At 38.2% G+C, this 19,238-nt stretch overlaps 1 protein-coding gene across 1 annotated transcript; it reads right to left on the bottom strand.

Moving 5' to 3' along the window:
- Window positions 1-2,423: 2,423 nt before the first annotated feature.
- LOC104590603 (cysteine-rich receptor-like protein kinase 10) lies at window positions 2,424-6,050 on the bottom strand. The gene is made up of 7 exons (XM_010249320.3): window positions 5,116-6,050; window positions 4,619-4,747; window positions 4,303-4,424; window positions 3,956-4,166; window positions 3,482-3,719; window positions 3,108-3,258; window positions 2,424-2,989 (listed from the first exon to the last, which is right to left on the bottom strand). The coding sequence occupies exons 1-7, from the start codon at window positions 5,942-5,944 to the stop codon at window positions 2,642-2,644; spliced, it is 2,028 nt and encodes a 675-aa protein (XP_010247622.1). The 5' UTR covers window positions 5,945-6,050; the 3' UTR covers window positions 2,424-2,641.
- Between the last annotated feature and the right edge of the window lie 13,188 nt (window positions 6,051-19,238).

The following is a 19,238-nucleotide window of genomic DNA, read 5'->3' on the forward strand; positions in this document are numbered from 1 at the left end:
TTCTTCGGGACTGCATCTCGATACATAAGCCACCGTTACCCCTACAGAAGCGAAGATTATGGCGATGCTGTTTTCTGTTTTGAAGATGATTATGTCGACGGCTTTGAAGAAGATGACGCACCCGGTTCTGAGTTTGATGCTAATTTCTCTGACTTTGATTTTCTCTGAAGCATCTAATTATTTGCACGTCCTCTTGAATTGCAAGTAGCAACTAAAGTTGAATTTCTCTCTCTAACGGCCTTGATCACTTAACTCAGATGGTGATCAGACCAACCATGATCCCTCTATGTTTGGATTTTTGAAGGTCTATACATTCAGCTCTTAATTGGAAAATTTAGCCTTTTTGATATATTGTTGACGAGACTGTAGATGGAAATTAGGTGTGACGTAAACGTTTTAAGAGATCGTCTTTGAACTTCAATAACTTATGTTAGACATCAGTACATCACCATCATCCGCTAAGATTTGAAATGGGCTATTTCTTCTTCTTGTTTTTCAAGTTGTTTTCTTTTAAGAAACTAGAGAAATAAACCCCTTTCACGTTTACAGAGGAGTTGGTAATCATGCATGTCTGGTTTTAGAGAATCAGTTTAATCTTTGATAAGTTAAGAAGGTCCGCTAGGGTGCCTAGGAGGAATCCGAGGTTCGTGGAGTGATGAACTGGACATGCTCCTACTTGTGTCTTTACTTCTATTAGAATGGGTCAATAACTGGTTGGAGAATATCTCGGCCAAATTAGTTAGTTGTTAGTGTGTTAGTTGGTTATTGTTGCTATAGCAAAGGGATCGGCCAATTAGTTTATTATTGCTAGTTTGTTATTATTGTTAATTTGTTAGTTTGTTATTTTGCTAAGGCTTAGGAGTCGGCCAGCTAGTTAGAAGGCTAATCCCTTAATTAAAAGCTATCCTAGTGGTAGGCAGGGAGGCACAGTGAAAATTTGAATGAAATTCTGTTGTTTGTTCTCACCCTACGAAGAGCACTTGTCACGTAGCTGCTAACTGGGACAGTGCTCTTCTTAGGGTGGTTTGTTCCCAGTCTGCAACTACGTGACAAGTGCTCTTCTTAGGGTGAGAACAAACCACAGAATTTCATTCAAATTTTCATTGCGCCTCCCGGCTGGTTGGGTGGTGTTTAAATACAAAAAATTCTTAACTGCCTACCACTAGGATAGCCTTTAATTAAGGGATTAGCCTTCTAACTAGCTGGCCGACCCCTAATCCTTAGCAAAATAACAAACTAACAAATTAACAATAATAAACTAATTGGCCGATCCCTATGCTATAGCAACAATAACCAACTAACACACTAACAACTAACTAATTTGGCCGAGATATTCTCCAACCAGTTATTGACCTATTCTAACTTTAGTTAAGACAGAAGTAGGAGCATGTCCAGTTCATCACTCCACGAACCTCGGATTCCTCCTGGGCACCCTAGCGGACCTTCTTAACTTTTCAATCTTCAGTTTAAATTTTTAGAGAATGTGATTTTCTTCACGAGTATACTAATGAATGTGATTTTATTCTTTCATCAAGTTAAAATTTTTAGAGAATCAGTTTAATCTTCAGTTTACTATACACCCTGACAAAGACAAACTACCAATCACTTGCAACTGAATGATTTGTTCCAAGCGTGGAGAAATTGGAAGGAAGAAACAGCCATGGTGTTGCTGTTAATTGCCTTTATTAACAACTCGGGTTTATGAAAAGCTTGTTGTGAATTAGAAAATTTTGTATGAAGACGATAAGTCAGCTCGTACAAGTAATATTATTATATGAAACATAAAGGTTTTTAGCAGCAACTTCTCGTCCTACAAGTCTCTCTCTCTCTAGGCATCTATCAATTTAGTCTTTGTACCAACATTTTTTATTTTCAAGCCTGAACAGGCAATCCTTCAATAATGCTCAGAATAACTGTTGCGATCCATTTGTCCCATGTTGGTAGTATGGGATGCTAATGTAAAGTATCCCACATGGTCACATCTGTAGCATGGAATGCTGTTGTGGGGTATATATGTGCTTGGATTCTCTCCCTCTAACAATTAGCTTTTAGGGGTGAATTCTGTTAAGGCACATATCAAAAACACTGGGCAAGAAGGGACAATCAAACATTCAGGAAAAACAAACCTACCTGCTGACTAAAGGAAAATACCCTGAGCTCCGGGATAAGATTACTTATGAGCCCTTCGCAAACGGTGATGAAGATCCACATGCGCCAAATAGGAGGAAACAAATGCCTCCAACAGAGGATAAATCCCAAAACTAATCTACCTAGCCAAAGAAGAAAGCACCCATAATTTCTTTGAAGCACCTTCAGCTCTATTTCATGTCATTTTCTTTGTATTTGTAGGTCATACCTCTTTAGGCCGTGTTTGGTTTGAAGGAAAAGATATGAAAGGAAGGGAAAGGTAGGGAAACATAGCCTTAATTTCAACATTTTTCTCTTTTTGGTTTACTGATTTATTGTTCTTCCTACCATCAAGCCCACCCTCTATTTCTTCTGAACACCAATTAATTTCTTTCCTCTATCATGTTATAGTGGTTCAGGGAACACAAACACACCAACAAACTTCATCTATTCAACAATTTTTGGGACAAGGCTTTTCATGTACCTTCCCCTATCCACTTGTATAGAATTCCAATTACCTGGGGTGTAGCTCAGTAATTGACACATCATTGATAGACCATTGTGCTGACTTACTTGTAGATTGATCCGATTTAGATGCCTCTCCTTGGCTGTCTCCTGTGGTGGTGCCTGACTGCATTTTTCTGGGTGCAACGAATGCTGGTTGTAAAGGCATTTCAAGAGTGACAGAATAACTGTTGAGCATGAGAACCACTGTTCCCATAGTGGGTCTGTCAGCTACAGACTCCTGAACACACAATAATCCAATGTGAAAGCATCTCGTTACTTCATCCTTCGAATAATGGTCTCTTAGAATTGGATCCAGCAGGTCCAAAGCTGTTCCCTCATTCCAATGGCGCCAGACCTACCACAATTCATCGGTACTTAACTATTTAGTTTAATTATCCATGATGCATTAATGTAAATTGAAGATCAAGTTTAAAAAAAAAACTACTTGAAAGTATATTCATACTTATACTTACACTGCTTAGAAGATCCTCCCCATATTCTGATTGATAGAATGGGCTGTTTTTCTTGCCAGTTATAATCTCCAAAAGTAAAACACCAAAGCTAAATACATCTGATTTGACTGAGAATTGTCCATGCATTGCATATTCCGGAGACATGTAACCACTGTAAGCAGTTATTAACAAGAAAAAAAATTCAGTGATGACAGTAGAGTATTTATTATCTGAGGTTTTAGCCTTTTAGGTAGGTATTTGTCTGTCCCCATTACCTACTTAATTTTAATAAAAAACATCTGGCATAGGTAGGGGTTGAGGTTGGCAAATTTGTCACCATTACAAAATGCCAGCCCTGCTTTAGGGGGTATTTGGATTCAAGAATCAAGACTTACTATGTTCCAACAATTCTGTTTGTATTTGCTTGACTCTGTTCTGCACCAAAAATTCTAGCCATCCCAAAATCAGATATTTTAGGGTTCATATTACCATCCAGCAGGATATTGCTAGGTTTAAGATCACGATGAATAATCCTGAGCCGAGAATCTTCATGGAGATAGAGGAGTCCTCGAGCAATCCCTCCTATAATCTTGTAACGTGTCGGCCAATCCAAACGTGCACATTCATTAGGATCTGTGCATATTCATCCACATACAGTAAGGATATAGAATATGGATAAATTCTGAATGTGTTGAAATCTCATAGGCTTTGCTTCTACTTTTTAATTTTCTATTATAGAATAATATAAATTACAATTCATAGTCAACCTAGCTTTCGAAATAAAATTATAGAAAAAGAAGTCTAAATTAATGATGTATTTGTGTGAGTGTTGTGTGTGGGTGGGTGGGGGAGATGAGTTAAGGCCAAACCAAACAGGAAGAAGTCAAGGCTTTTGTTGGGGACAAATTCATAGACAAGTATCTTCTCTTCGCCTTCCAAGCAAAACCCCAAGAGCCTAACAAGATTCCGGTGTTGAAGCTTGGCAACCAATATGACCTCATTCTTGAATTCCACTGCACCTTGCCCAGAGCTTCTAGAGAGCCTTTTCACAGCAATTTCTTGTCCACCAGAAAGTTTACCCTGAGAATTCATTAATGCAAACAGCTATTGAACTTCTCTAATTCTGTGGGTGAATGAAATCAACTTCAAGAAGTCAAAATTTCTGATTAAAATATATTTGACATACGTGGATTCCAGTTTATCAGTAACTCCATACCTTGTAAACACTTCCGAATCCACCTTCACCAATCTTATTTTCATCAGAGAAGTTGTTTGTAACCTCAATGATTGTGCTCAAATTAAATTGCAATGACTCCACATCTCCAATTTCATTGCCAACTAGAAACAAGTAAAGTGGAAATTGGTAAGAATCTGAAATGAATACATAAATAATACACAAGGAAAAAATGTTCTATATTTCTGCAAGAATCTGAAGTAACACACTGATTATTAAATCCAAATCTTGTTTTCATGGCTAGTTATCCCAGACAATAAAGTTCTGATGCCCATCAAACTTATGGAGCCATGATTACCTTGACTGATTATGTCCATTTTTTTCCTGCGTAGACAACAACAGGAGAGGATAGAGATGAGGAGCACTGCGATAACAACTGGAACAACAATAGCAACAATTGTTCCAGCTGACGTCTTTTTCCTTTTTCCTGCGTAGAGGGGAAACCAAGAAAAAGTTCCATGTTAGTAAATTCTGGCCTCAGAACGAAATTGCTGATAGCGCTTAATGATGATTTTAATATCTTGAACAGACCAAAGGACTTCTGTATGGTTATGCAGGACATTTCTTGAAATTCAATGTTTTCAGTTTTCAAGGTTGCTTTTTGCAACTGTGACACTGTGTTTTCTTCAGTAACTTTTACATAATAATTACGTTGAAACCCAACACTGTGCTTTGGAGGTCGACAATCTCCCCCTTTTCGTAACAGAGTAACGAATCCCCTGTTTGGGATATTTGGTTGAATTCCAAACTTCAAAAAAAAAAAAAACTATTGAAATAAAAATTCAAAAGGTTTACCTGAAGAAGGGATAACACTATTAGTTGGAGGTGAAGGACTGAGAGGTGACGGAGGGGAAGCATTAGCCGTAATCCGGTAGAAAGGGTATATCTCATACCTCAAATTACAGCTGGGCCCAAGAACTCGTCCACCTTGTTTCCCGTCGCAGCAAGTGGGGATATTACTAATGGCGCCTAGAAGACAGTTGTAACAGCTGTTTCCTGATAAATCTGGTGTGCACTGAACAAGAGAGTAGAGGGTCTGAAAACTCGAGAAATTAGCTTCTTGGGTAGAGAACTTTTTGGGAGAAGAATTGAAAGCTGCCCGGTTGGCTATCTGGTTCATCGTATCATCCAAGATCTGATCGAACTTGTTTCGATCTGTGATATTCTGCGTGTTCCACATGTAGAAAGACACGCCAGACGCGACGGAAAAGAAAGATAGGTCGGAATAGCGTAACATGCAGTCATCGTACCAAATGGTTGCCACTTTTCTGTTGGGGCATCGCTGAATGATGTCTTGAGTGGCGGTCTCAACGCAACTCTGGCAGACATCGTCGGTGATGTCGCCTCTGCAAAGGAAGAGGCCGTAGACCCTATCGGGAATGCGACCGGCGGTAGTATTGTAGAAACCATTGTTAGTGGGTGTGGCGTTGGAGGAAAGAGAGGAGAGGAGGAAGTTGAGATTGGTTTGGAAAGTGCTATTAGTAGTGTAAGTCGTTGTATTCGGACAAACGTTGTACAGGAAGTCGGCACGGCAGAGAAGGCTGAGGAAGAGAACGGAGAAGATGTAGTAGCAGAAGACTTTCTCCCAGTTGAGACCAGGCTCCATGGTTTTGTCAGGGTTCATGTCATCCCCTCCCTCTGCCTGAGCAGTTCTATCGAAACCCACAGAAAAAGGTCGAAATTTTGTAAGAGAAGATGGAAGCGAAGGAAGGGAGGTTCTTATATGCGTAGAAGACTTGTTATTGATCGTAGTATCATACTGCAATACCAGAAGAAGAAATTGATGGATCTGGATATCGGACTCGGAGGAGGATATCTCGTTTTGGTATCATACAAGGACCCGGAGGATCGAGATGTTTGGATTTAGCCATCTGAATTCATATCTGCAACTTCTCTTGCCACTCGTCCAATGAAATTCGAACACGGTAGCGATGGAAATAAATGCAGAAGATGACGTAAATTGCTATTTTTATTTGCATTGAAGGCGTGTTTGTGTCTGAGTGGAGGGAAATAAATGGAGATGATCGCAGCACTGAACTTTGGTGTGCTTCATTTTCTCAACAATTTGATTTGTGTCTGAGTGTTGTTTCTATTGTTTTCTCTCTTCCGTATTTGTGCCCGGCGTTTGGGTTTGGTTCATTGTTGATTGTGTAATCTTACTTGTAATCTGAGCATTAAAAAAAATAAAAAAAAACTCCGGGTATTCAACAACCTAACTTTCACTTGCTCTTTGAATCTTGATGTGTAGTCCGTCCATTTGTTCAGAAAAAAGAAAAATCATAGAGGGTGATTTTTTATTATCCAAGGGAAAGCATAGATCAAATGCTTAAGTATGGAAGCCTCCCAATAATGTATACTTTGAGCTCACATTTGATGTAACCATGGTCAAAGTAAATTTTCTGATCAATTAATAAAACACGGATATTGGTTTCAAAAATAAAATACTGATACAATCCCCATTTATTTTAAATTCAAAAACCTTGCTCGTCTGCTTTTTGATTTGATTGTTGCATGATTTTTTTTTTCAGTATGTTCATAAGATTCTTCTCTTTTTCTAGACTTCACAACTGCTGTTCTACTAGAGTTGGTCTTCTTTCGACATGTTTTTAACAATTGTCTAAGCCTAAACATCAATGTGACTTGAACGCTAATGTCCACGGAAGACCCAAAGATAAGTGGACGAAAGCGAATGGATTGACTTAACTACGCGTCTACACCCACCTAAACCCTCTTAGAGTCTTAGGTCCTTTCTAATGTATGAAATATTTTATTAGATATTAATTAGACTTTGAGGCAGGCAGATAACATTTTGTTTTAAATTGAGATCACCTTTCCCGTCGGCGTCGGATGGAAGGAAGAAATCCATGAAAAAGACAAGGAGAAATTCATGTGTTGTAAACAGATATATTCAAATTCTGTTCAATTTTCAACTTTGTAGTTAGGACAAAGGATTGGAAAGAGTCGCATAAAAGCAAAGAAAATTATTCCTCCTCCTTGCAAGAGTCCCTTTGCTTGATCAAATTAATTTTATTAACGAGGAGGCTATATCCACAATCTTGGAACAAATTAATTCAATTAAAACCCCAAATTTTGAAAAACATTCCCTAAATCCATTCTGCCCAAATTTAACAAATATTAGTGGTAGTTGCATACAGAAGATGAATTTTATTAAGCTTTCTGAAATTTCGCCCAAGTGTATAGCCATGCATCCAATCAGAATTCCTTCAATTACCGTTCTGTCTTTACTTCCTGCTCCCAAGCAAATATAATGGCTCCAATGGACAGGAGCTTACTAAAAATCTTTAATACAGCTAGAGATGTTTGCAAATCAAAAGTCCCAACCATATCGCATTAGCAACATGAATCTTGTTTTGTCACATTCTATTGTGTTCAGTGCCATAGTTATTGTATAGTTATTGTTAAATTAGTGTTCGTTTCAGTGCCATAGTTATTGTATAGTTATTGTTAAATTAGTGTTCGTTTGTAACTTGTAGGTAAAATTTTTGATTATTATTCTGTAATTTGGGCCTAGTGCCATTTTGGTCCTTGAACTTAGAAATGCGATAATTTAGCATCCAAATTTTTAAAATGTGATAATCTAATAGATGCTATTAATCAGTTCATTAATCAGCCATTAAGTAGCATTTAAAAAGACATAAATGTCCTTCGAATGTCATCTAATTTTCTTTATCAACTATCCACACATTGACAAAAAATGAATAATCCCAAATTCTTGTCTTTTCTATTCAAGAAAGTTCGAATCACGTCTTAGTGGGCATTCTGGTGACTCCCGCTTTCTTGAATAAAAGAGGTAAGGATTTGGGACTATTCATTTCTTATCAAAGTTTGGATGGTTGACAAAAAAATTAGATGACACTTGAAGGGCATTTGTGTCTTTTCAAATGCCATTGAATGGCTGGCTAATGGACCGGTTAACAATAGGTACCGAATTGGCACATTTTGAAAGTTTGGGCATTGAATTGTCGCATTTTAAAGTTCAGGGACCAAAGTGGCACTAGGCCCAAAGTAAAGGGTACTAATCGGGAATTTTCCCCAACTCGTAAGTACTATATCACTTGTTTTGTCCATAAATTGTTAGATTTTCAATGGGTTTGAGCTAAGTCTAGGGCTAGAATTTTGACACCAACCCACTTCACCCACCCACTTCAAAACCCATCCATACCCACCCATTCTTATGGTGGGTCAAGATGGATCATTCGACCCATTAGGATCAAGGTGGGGTTGGGTTAAAGGTTACCATTGACCCTCCATTTTATATGCCTATTCGAATTTTTTTTTTTTATACTTTGACATTTCTTCTTCTCCTCTATTTCAATTAGGGTTATTTTATTTTCTCCCCTATTTGGGGTTGTTGAACTTCTAAACTTCAAAATGACCAACGATTCTTGTTGCCACTATTCTCGCTGCTGCCGTTTAGGGCTCTCTCAAGTTGCTACTATAGTTCTGGTTGTTGCCGTTTAGGGCTCTCTCAAGTCGCTGCCATGATTCTTGTTGCTGTCATTCTTGTCACCACCAACAATGGTCTCACATAAGTGGCAGATGAAGGTTTTAGAGCTGTTACAAAGCTACTCCCCATGCTTTGAATCAATGATCACTAGCTCTTGAACAAATGTGAGGGTGCCTGCAATTGAACATAATAGACTATAATGGTGATTGAACGAAGGAGGAGGAATAGAGGCGAGGCCATCTGATTCAGGAAGCACCACCATAGCCAATTTTTTTGAGATTTTTATATGTTTTACAGAATTATTTTTTATTTTCTATAATTTTTCTTTTATTCTAATTCTAATCTTTGGATAAAATCATTTTATGTCTTTTATATATAATTTTTCTATTTTTTACCTGAGGTATATAATTTTTAGAAATCTTTGTTATCATTTTCTGCATCCTTTTCCTATGATTACTGTTTTTATTTGAAATATATAAAATTTTGAATTTTTATTGTTTTATTTATTATTCTAAAGTTTTTTTTTATTTTTTTGTGTGAAAATATATATTTTCTGAAATTTTATCATTCATATTTTCATTAATTTCTATCAATTTGTTCATTTTCTACAATTTTTGGAAATTTCCTGCAAATTCTTTGTTTTTTTTTTGCATTTGTTTTTTCTACACTTTCTGGTATTTTACGGGAAATATATATATTTTTACCATTTATGGTGTTTTTATGCAACTATTTTCATTTTAAAAACTTTCATTTTTTATGTTTTCCGGGTTATGTGGTTTAAATATACAGCCATATGCTTTTATGCAATTAGAATAAAGAAAAGGTAAAAAAAAAGTCTAATTTGAATAAATGAATTAAAGGGTCAAAGGGGTGGGTTAGGGTGCCAATTAGAGGGTCAAATGGGTGGCGACCCTCTTTGACCTACTATGAGGGGTGGCAAATGGGTTAGTGGGTCAATATGGGTGGATTAATACTCAATCCACACCCAACCCTACCCAACCCACCCATTTGCCACGCCTACTCAAATCTTGACCCCAAACCGATATGGTTGAAGATCACCAAATCGAGCAACTCTACTTGCACAATGAAATTTATGACTATGAAAGGGAGTAAAGGTGAAGAACAAAATAACATATATAGGCCACGACCATGTCCCATGTCCTCAGAGATAGAAGCCATTGTTGTTTAAAGTGAGTGAGCTCAAAGTATTAATTCCAATGGGATATGGTGGAACCTCGACCATTTGCCTTAAATTTATTCTTTATCTGTTTCTACAATGTGAACCGAAAGTGAATGAACTTCTGAACGACTTCAACCACTACTATAATGCTTTTTGATTTTAGGTTAAACATAATTCAACATAAGAATGTTGCAACTCAAGTCAGATAAAGAGGTGTACATGTCATTTGTTCGAATGAAGTCACTCTCATTAATGTTGTCTTCCCCATGGTTTTCAAAACCGGACCGGACCAGATGGTCAGACCAGAAAAATTGGGAAACGGTCACCTAACCAGTTCCATTTTTCCCCAAAACCACTTTTTTCCCTAAAACCATTGCTTTTGGTCAACAAACTACTGAATCGGTCAGTTAATTGTTTGAACCGTTCAAATGGTTTTGACCATTTTTCATTTTTTTTTGTCACAACGGGTCGATCATTCAGGTTGAACAGTTGGAGCGTTCAAACCGATACTTGGACCTCTGACCGGTTTGATCACTGGGTCGGTTTTAAAAACCACGGTCTTCCCATTAAGCGGGTGAATACGGTTCACCTGATCATAAAAAAAGACAAACATAATCCAAAACTCTCATTTTAAATCATTCAAATTCTTCGTCCATTTTTTTCAATCGAGCCCTAGCCTTTGGAGCAAGAAACCACTAATGATTTCTAAGCACAATCGAACACCGATGGTGGCAAGAATCAACAAGTGGCAATAAATAATTGTTGGTAGTACTTAAGCATCTATTGGTTTCAAAAATGGTGGTTACTATTTGAATCTTCAAACTTCAAAGATTCTACTTGCAAGTATCTTTTTAAGAGTAGTCTCCACGTCCACCGTAGAATAATAGAGACTATAAAAAAATGAGCCTTTTTTTCTTAAGCCAAAGGCAATAAATTTATTTAAAAACAACAGGTTACAAGATCAAGATGTATGAATAGCACGATTGTATCTGATAGCATGATTAGCTAGCCTGTGGGCTAAGCGATTACAAGATCGAGATGTATGAATAAAGCTGGTTGACACAAAGTCAGAAGCAAGATGCCTACATTCTAGAATGGTAGAATGTAATTTCCAGGGAGGGTCTACACCCGAAGAGAGAATGTCAATAATGTGCTTTGTATCACTTTCAATGATGAGAGCAACAAAGTCCATTGCAATGGCACACCTCAGACCTTCCAAAATTTCTTAGGCTTCATCTTCTGCAGGGGAAGAACATTGGAGGGAACACATCTTCCCAGTATGAAATTGCCATTGTAATCTTTGATAACAATTCCAAAAGTTGAGTGAGAAGCACTCCACGCCCCATCCGTATTAATTTTAATGACTCCAATAGGAGGTTTGATCCACCTCTGAAACGGCTGAGGACCTATGCTGATTTGAGAGTGAACATTGTTAGTGTTTGAATCTAAAACAATAGTTCTGGAAAGTAAGGCACAATGAACTTCAATGGCTGCAAGCGTCTATAATGGATTAATAGGGTGTTGCTCAAATATCACTTTGTTTCTACGCTTCCAAATGAACAACATTACAACCACCCCTCGAGCAAACATTGGAAAGCAAGAATGTTGATCCCTTATTTTGTCAATATGTCTCTAATGCTGTAACCAATAACGTAAATTATTGCTTTGAATATTCTCAGTTCGGATACCCAAGGAAGCAAACCATATAGGTTGAACGGTTGGACATTGAAATAAGAGGTGATCCACAGTCTCGTTCGAAACTCTACACAAGCAGCAAGTTGCTTCAATCTTAGTTGATCTTTTTACTAACTCTGTGTTAACTAAAAGAGCTCTCCCTCACTACATCTCCATAAGAACATCTTGACATGGGGAATTAACGTTTTCATTTTCCACAATTCTTTCCAGTTAAGATTTTCACAAACCTAGGAAGCATGAGAAGATTCTGAAACATCTTGACACAATAGTTTATATCCAGAGTTGCTGGAGTACCATCCATGGGGAGTAAAAGACTAAATCAGCTTGTCTTTAGTTAACGGATCCACCTGAGGGATAGCAATCTTTGTAATCTGGTTAATAATGTCCTCATCAAAGAGAAAATTTAAGAGTTGGATGTTCTACATCTGTGAATTCTGATTAATGACCATGGCCACTTTGCTGCAAGAAAATTCTCAATTAATCAGCTTTTCAATTAGTCCCTTAGGAATCCACGGATCCTTGAAAATATCTACATCCTAACCATTTGAGATTAACCATCTGGAACCCTGAATGAGATCCTCCCAGTAGGCTAATAAGCTAGACCACAACAATGAGTGTGAAGTTTTATGATTTTGTTCCTAGAAATTTGATGAGGTGAGATACTTTTCTTTAAGTATTTTAACCCATAAAGAATTAGTTTATGTGAGAAAACTCCAAGCCAGTTTAAGTAAAAGAGCTCTATTCATCAAACCTGGGTCTCTAAAGCCAAGACTCCAAAGGGAGTAAAAATGACTTCCATTCTTTTAGATAGATGAGTCTTTCCTTTGATGCCTTTCCCCACCAAAAATCATGACAGATTGATCTTAGCTCTTTGTAGATGGAGGATGGAAGAGCATAGGTTTCCATATGGTAAAGGGGGAGGAAAGATAGAGTAGATTTTATGATAGCAGTTCTACCTATACGAGAGAGGATTCCTGATTTCTAATTCTTAAGCTTTGACCTTGTTTTATCTACAATAAGTTTCCAGGTTGAGTGCTTCTTTGAGGTATTAAGAAGAGGCCCACCCAGGTACATATCCTCCAACTTCATCTCTTTTACTCCCAACATTTCTATAATTTCAATTCTTGATGAAAGAGGTGAGCATTTATTAAAGGAGATTGAAGATTTATCATAATTCACCACTTGTCTAGAACAAGAACAAAATAGATTCAGTATCGATCTCAGCTTTTGAGCCTCTGAAATGGTTGCTTCCCCAAAAATCAGTTAATCATCCGCAAAAAGAAGATAATTTATCTTTAAATTGGATCTTCCAAATTTAAATCCTTTAAACTCACCAATACTGAGATCATCAGAGAGCATTCTAGATAACAACTCCAGATAAATTATAAATAAGTACGAGGAGAGGGGACACCCCTGTCTAAGCCCTCTAGTTGGCTTGAATGGTTTACTGGGAGTACCATTAACAATGATGCGCATGGATCAAGAAGCTAAACAGTTACTTACAAGAGTGATGAAATCCTTAGAGAAACCCAGGAGCTCCATACAGTGAAGAAGAAAATGCCACTCAACATGGTCATAAGCTTTAGAAAGATCACTTTTGAGAATAAATTGACCTGGAGTACAAGATCTTTTGTTCATTGAATGCATTATTTCTCTAGACAGAATGATATTATCAACAATCTGTCTACCTGGTGTAAAAGCATTTTGAAAAGGAGATACCAACTTCCCAAGAAGAGGTTTCAATCTTTTTGCTAAAATCTTAGCAACAATTTTGTAAGTAATGTTTGCTAGACCGATTGGTCTGAAGTTGCTAGGCAAAGAAACATCCTCCTTTATCGGGATTAGGACAATAACAATGTCATTAATTATAGAGATGACTATAGGATCATTAAAGATGGATTGGATAAATTGACAAAGGTCTTAACCTACTGTATTCCAGTCATTTTAAAAGAACAAGGCATGAAATTCGTCTGGGCCCGGAGCTTTGAGGGATGCCATACTAAAGAGGGTAGATTTGATTTCATCACCAGAAGGAGTTTCACAAAGAGACCGGTTATCATCAGTTAAGATGCAACTATTGAAGAAATTTGCAGCCACTGAATTTAGATCCGTATGGGAAGAGGTAAACAAAGATCTCAAATAGCAACAAATAGTATCTTCGATTAATTTGGGGTCAGAAATCCAATCCCCATTATTGTCTTTCAACTAGTAGATACTATTCTTCCTCCTTCTCTTTGAAGCAACAATATGAAAATAGTGAGAGTTCCTGTCCCCGTGATTTAACCAATCACATCTGGATCTCTGCTTCCAGTACATTTCTTCAATACCATACCACTTTTCTAAATCGGCTCTCAGAGAAAGCATTTTACTGATGAAGTGTTTAACATGTCTCCCATTTGGATATGCTCAATGATCTTTATGATTTCTTGAATTTTTAAGGGAAATTGTAACTAGGAATGAAACCAATTCCATAAAAAAGACTTACAATTCAGGCACTTCTAAGGAAATGAGACAGACTGAGTGGACCAAACTGATGAGAGAATATCAACATATCCATCACAAGAAGTCCAAAGAGCTTCAAATCTCTTTACAGGTTTCACTCGTCTCTTAAAACCTACTAAGTTACAAAGAATGAGATTGTGATCACTTCGAATTGCTAGCAAATGTTTTACCATGGTCTTTGGGTACAATTGCAGCCAAGACGGGTGGGCTAAGAGTCTGTTCGAACGCTCCTTAATGAGCAGGTGCACCGATCTTCTATTTGTCCAGGTATAAGCCAGGCCATGGAAGTCCACATCCAAGAGTTCACAATCATTTATGAAAGAATTAAACGCTCTTGTGTCTCTATCACTAACAGCCTGACCACCTGATTTTTCTTTGCTATTTGTTATAGCGTTTAGATCTCCCAGAATTGCCCATGGACTGTTGGATTGAGAATGGAAATCTCTTATTGATTGCCATAGTTTTTGTCGGTCTTCTCTTTGGGGAAAGTCATAGGCACAAAGTAAGTTCCAAATACCTCCCTCAGCCTGATCCCCTACATTTGCAACAATAAGGTTTTTATCTGAACTAACAATTTGTACATTAATATGATCAGCCCAGATTAGGCACAAGCCACCAGAGAGACCAACAACATCGACACAGTAAAAACAGTTCCAGTTTAACTGATGCAGAATTTTTCTCATTTTAGAACTTGAAGCTTTAGTCTCTGACAAGAATATGATTTCTGGTAAAGTACTAGTTAGGAGTTTTGACAAGTGATGAATTGCCTGAGGGCTCCCAATCCCTTAACAGTTCCAAGCAAGAATTTTCATGATTGATTGGGGGCAGTTTTGGGGTGCGCCTCTTCCACCCGTAATTGATGAGAGAAAGAGAGTACTTTATCGCTCTTTTCTTGTCCTCGAGCAATACTCTTCAATTTCCTTTTGATTCCTGTAGTCATTGTGTCATTTATTTCAATTCTCTAGGCCTTTTGCTTAATTATTTCAGAGTTTAGAGGATCACCACATCTCTTCCTGTTATTGCCTTGAGTCGAAGAGGCTTCAGTGGGATCACTTGAAAAGATGGTTGAATAAGCCTTAGGGCCTATTTGTTTCCTTTTAACTCTTATCTCTTAAGAGAAATCTTTTAACTTTAGAGAAAAATTGTTGTTCTTTTCCTCTTATCTCTTATCTCTTATCTCTTAAAATGTAATCATACACATTTTTATTTTCCAATAATACCCCCCAAAAGACAAACAAAACTATAATATATGGGGTCAAAATAGACATTTGATAATTTTCAGAATTCAAAATACAGAACAATATTCTCTGCATTCAGAGTTCGGAGGAAAGAAAAGTTCACCAATACCAATATACCTCATAATGTAAGTATTGCACTTTCAAATGTTAGACTTCATAACAAACGAATAAGTAGACAACTCGCCTACTCATTTTTTAGATCCGTTCACCTTCCCAACTAGGTGGAGTGCTGATGTAATGGTATTAGCAACATCTATCTGTTGAATATGCTTGCAAGGAGTGAGGTAATTTGTCGCTGGTCCAGTCTGGATGTGATTCGCATCAATCTCCATGCTTTCCGCCATAGGAGACGAAGTTGACAGATCAGTTGGTGAATTAGCAATTGGAAATGTGTCCTCAACATGAAGAATTGTAACCGACGAAGAAGGTAGTGGCGAACACTTGCCTGATTTGGCGGAATTAACACCCTGATTTTCTGGTATAATTCCAACTTCCTTTTGTATAGTGCAATGTTGACAGATCAGTTGGTGAATTAGCAATTGGAAATGTGTCCTCAACATGAAGAATTGTAACCGACGAAGAAGGTAGTGGCGAACACTTGCCTGATTTGGCGGAATTAACACCCTGATTTTCTGGTATAATTCCGCCTTCCTTTTGGATAGTGCAATTGCCAGAGTTACATCCATCCTAGATCCCTGTTGAATGGCCGACGGAGAAGGATCCGGTCGGTCACAGTTCAGGTTCAAATTCTTTTTACTAGACGATGGACGTTGGAATGTATTGGCTCGGATCTCCTTGGTAATTCGATCTACTAAGAGGGCCTTTAATCTTCCTTTCATTTCTTGACTTTTACTATCCTCAATTGCCTAAAGGATACGATGTTTAGTTCTGCAACTCTCAGCTTCATGCCCAATTTTTGCGCAAAACTTGCAAAACCTAGGAAGTCTCTCATACTGAACATCCACCAGAATAGTTTTCCGTTCAGCAGCTTAAAGGAACTTCTTGTTTAATTGGTTCTGTCACATCAATGGATATTCCGATACGAGCATATTGGCTCCACTTTGAAGCATCCTTTGGATCCGGCTCGAATGGGCTCCCAATCTCTGATGCCAATTTTTTCACTGCATTAGAGTTTAGATAGGCTAAGGGTAAACCAACCATGTGTACCCAGAAATCCGCTTTGTTCATAAAGTACTCTTCAGGACGAAGGTTTGGCTCCCCTTTATGCAGAAGAATCATATCCCCATCGAACAACCAAGGGCCTCGATCAAAGACCCTATCACGTTCAAAGCAGCTTGGAAAATCAACGTGGAACAGATCATTTCTAAAATCAAGTATTTTAGAAGCATCCAGTTTCCAGGATTTCGAAAGCATTTCTTGTAGGCCCGCAACCTTGACTGGCCGGTCTGTAAGTACAGTGAATATCAGAGTTCTTTGCTAGTCTCTATTTTGGAGAGTGTCATCCATAATAGCCTCCACTGGTTTCTCTATTCTTTACCTACTGTGCAACATATGGATGGAGTTAAGGGCCGAAGATCGGTTTCTATAGATGGGTCCGGCGGACAGGTGAAGAACCTGGTCGAGAGAGGTGAGGGCATTCAAACCACCGATCATGGCGTTGATCTTGGAAGGCTCGGTGTCGTCCTTGACTTTGAAGAGAACTATGTGTTCAATGGTCATTTTGGCGGGAAGAATTGTAGACGAACAACAGATGGTTTTGACAGGAAAGAGGGAAGGGGCTTGGGCTTGAAGAACAAGGAGGAGGGAGTAGTGGAGGAGAGTGACCGTAGAGTTCTCGCACCACAAAGCATCTCTCTTTACTTTAGTGCTGCCAACTACCAAGTCCGAACGCCACAACTCAACTCAGTGAATCACAACTCGCAGGAGCGAGGTTAGGGTCCGCTCCTGATGGTGATGGCAAATTCGGCGATTGTTGGATTACTGTAAAATGGATAAGTACAAATCTTGCAATCCTAGTGGGCGCTGAATAGTTGGTCGTTGCAGGATTGGTTTTTCTCACTTCCCCCTTCCGGTTCTCTCCCTTTCCCTGCCGCCTTCATAAAAAAGGACGTTGCTTTCTCTTATATCTCTGGCCAACTGGGTGGATCCGTGCACTCGGCGAAACTCTGTTTTTTCCTCCATTCCATTCCATCCTCCCCCAGTTCTCAAAGGGTGCCCTCACGCGCCCAAACCCTCGGGTCAGACGACTTTAACAATGGTGCGACCGGATTTGGGGCCCAAACCCTCGGGTCAGACTGAGCACCATCGCCAATGCCTGGGACGACAATCGTTGCAATTTCTAAACGGTGGAACTTTGGTGAGAAATAGTATATTTCTTGATACCTTTAAAGGAGCATCAAATTATAAACATAAAGAATATAAATAGATGAAGTAAGGTGAGGAACACAGGCCTCTTCGGGGCTGTGTAACTTAACCAAATTAAAAGCAAGGACACCAGCTTTGTTAGTTTCCTTCAATTCAGACATGCAAATGATGTCTGGAGATGGGCTTTCAATTCCCTCTATAATCAGAGGGTTTCCCCAGCCACCGATTCCAAACCCTAACCCTAATCGTAAAGGTACTCCCGTGGTCAAGAAGAAACGAAATCTACCAGACACACCAGGTGAGCCAACTTTATCATCATCTTCTAGCTTCGTCTTGATTAATTCCTCCGCTTCCAACCTTTGCCACACTGGAACCGTTGCTTCCAAGAGAGGGATGAAGGGCAAAATTGGGTTTTGAAAAAAATTTATACATTACGTTGTATCACATGTGTATGAATTTAAACGTTAATGGATATTAACAACAGGGCAGAGCTAGTCAATTGTTAGAAAACTTAAGGATTCCGCAAGACTATCTAAACAGTAAAGGTATAACTTGTTGATTTTATGAACAATAGGGGTAGTTTAAGAGATTTACCCATAAAACAATAATGATAAAATATTAATAAATTAATACAAAATTGAAAATTTTTCAGTTGATTCTAGTTCTAACTCAAAATGAACCAAACAACAACAATCAATATTCGACTATGACTCCTATTAAACCAAATACCATGTGTCGGGAATAAGTCACCCAATTTTAATTCTAAGGGATTTTAGTTTTGATTCCAATCCCAATCTTGAATGTGAACCAAGTGGACCCATAAAAAAAGTTGGGGAATTTGAAGCAAACTCCAGCCTAGCTCAATATCAACCCAAGTTAGGGTTAAGGTAAGTATTAATGGTTTCGACATCTCATGTCCAATTAAGGATTGACCTCAACTTGATGTAATTAGGGATGGCAATTTTCCCCATCCCCGATGGGTACCCAACTTCCCTGATGGCGGGGTGGGGACAGGGAAGGGGATTAATAGGGATCCCCAATTGGGGTGGGGGTCAGGGATGGTGAATGAGGTCCCCACATTGCCCCAACCCCAATTATATATATTAAATATTATTTTTATTAAATGTATATTATTATATATATGATATTATTTATATTATTTATGTTTTAAAATTTTTATTTATTCTAAGTAAATTTAGTTTTTTCAAAAAAATACTGTTAACTAAACAGTTTTAGGGATTTGGGTCCCTGTGGGAATCCATCCTTGTTGAGTATCAGAGATGGGGGACAACTTTTATCTCTGACGGGGATCAGAGTTGGGAGTGGGGACAGGGAATATGATCCCTACCCCAAACTTGCCCCATTGCCATTCCTAGATGTAACTTGCCTAGGGTTGCACCCCCTAACTCTAATTTGATAGGGCACATCAACCCAAAGCTAAACCCTATCTAAATTGAATTGGGCAAAAATATCAATGTTTTGTATTATTTTATTAATGAAATATTTAATT

The sequence above is a fragment of the Nelumbo nucifera genome, chromosome 1, assembly GCF_055504915.1.
Source record: "Nelumbo nucifera cultivar China Antique chromosome 1, China Antique-T2T, whole genome shotgun sequence".
Lineage (NCBI taxonomy): Eukaryota > Viridiplantae > Streptophyta > Magnoliopsida > Proteales > Nelumbonaceae > Nelumbo > Nelumbo nucifera.

Bases quoted from the DNA above. Each gene is read 5' to 3' on its own strand.
- LOC104590603 (XM_010249320.3), bottom strand. From the start codon at position 5,944: ATGAACCCTGACAAAACCATGGAGCCTGGTCTCAACTGGGAGAAAGTC. The intron at 3,720-3,955 runs GTTTGGCCTTAA...GAATATGCACAG, and splicing joins CCTTGACTTCTTCCTGTTTG to ATCCTAATGAATGTGCACGT. The intron at 3,259-3,481 runs GTAAGTCTTGAT...AACTGCTTACAG, and splicing joins AACAGAATTGTTGGAACATA to TGGTTACATGTCTCCGGAAT.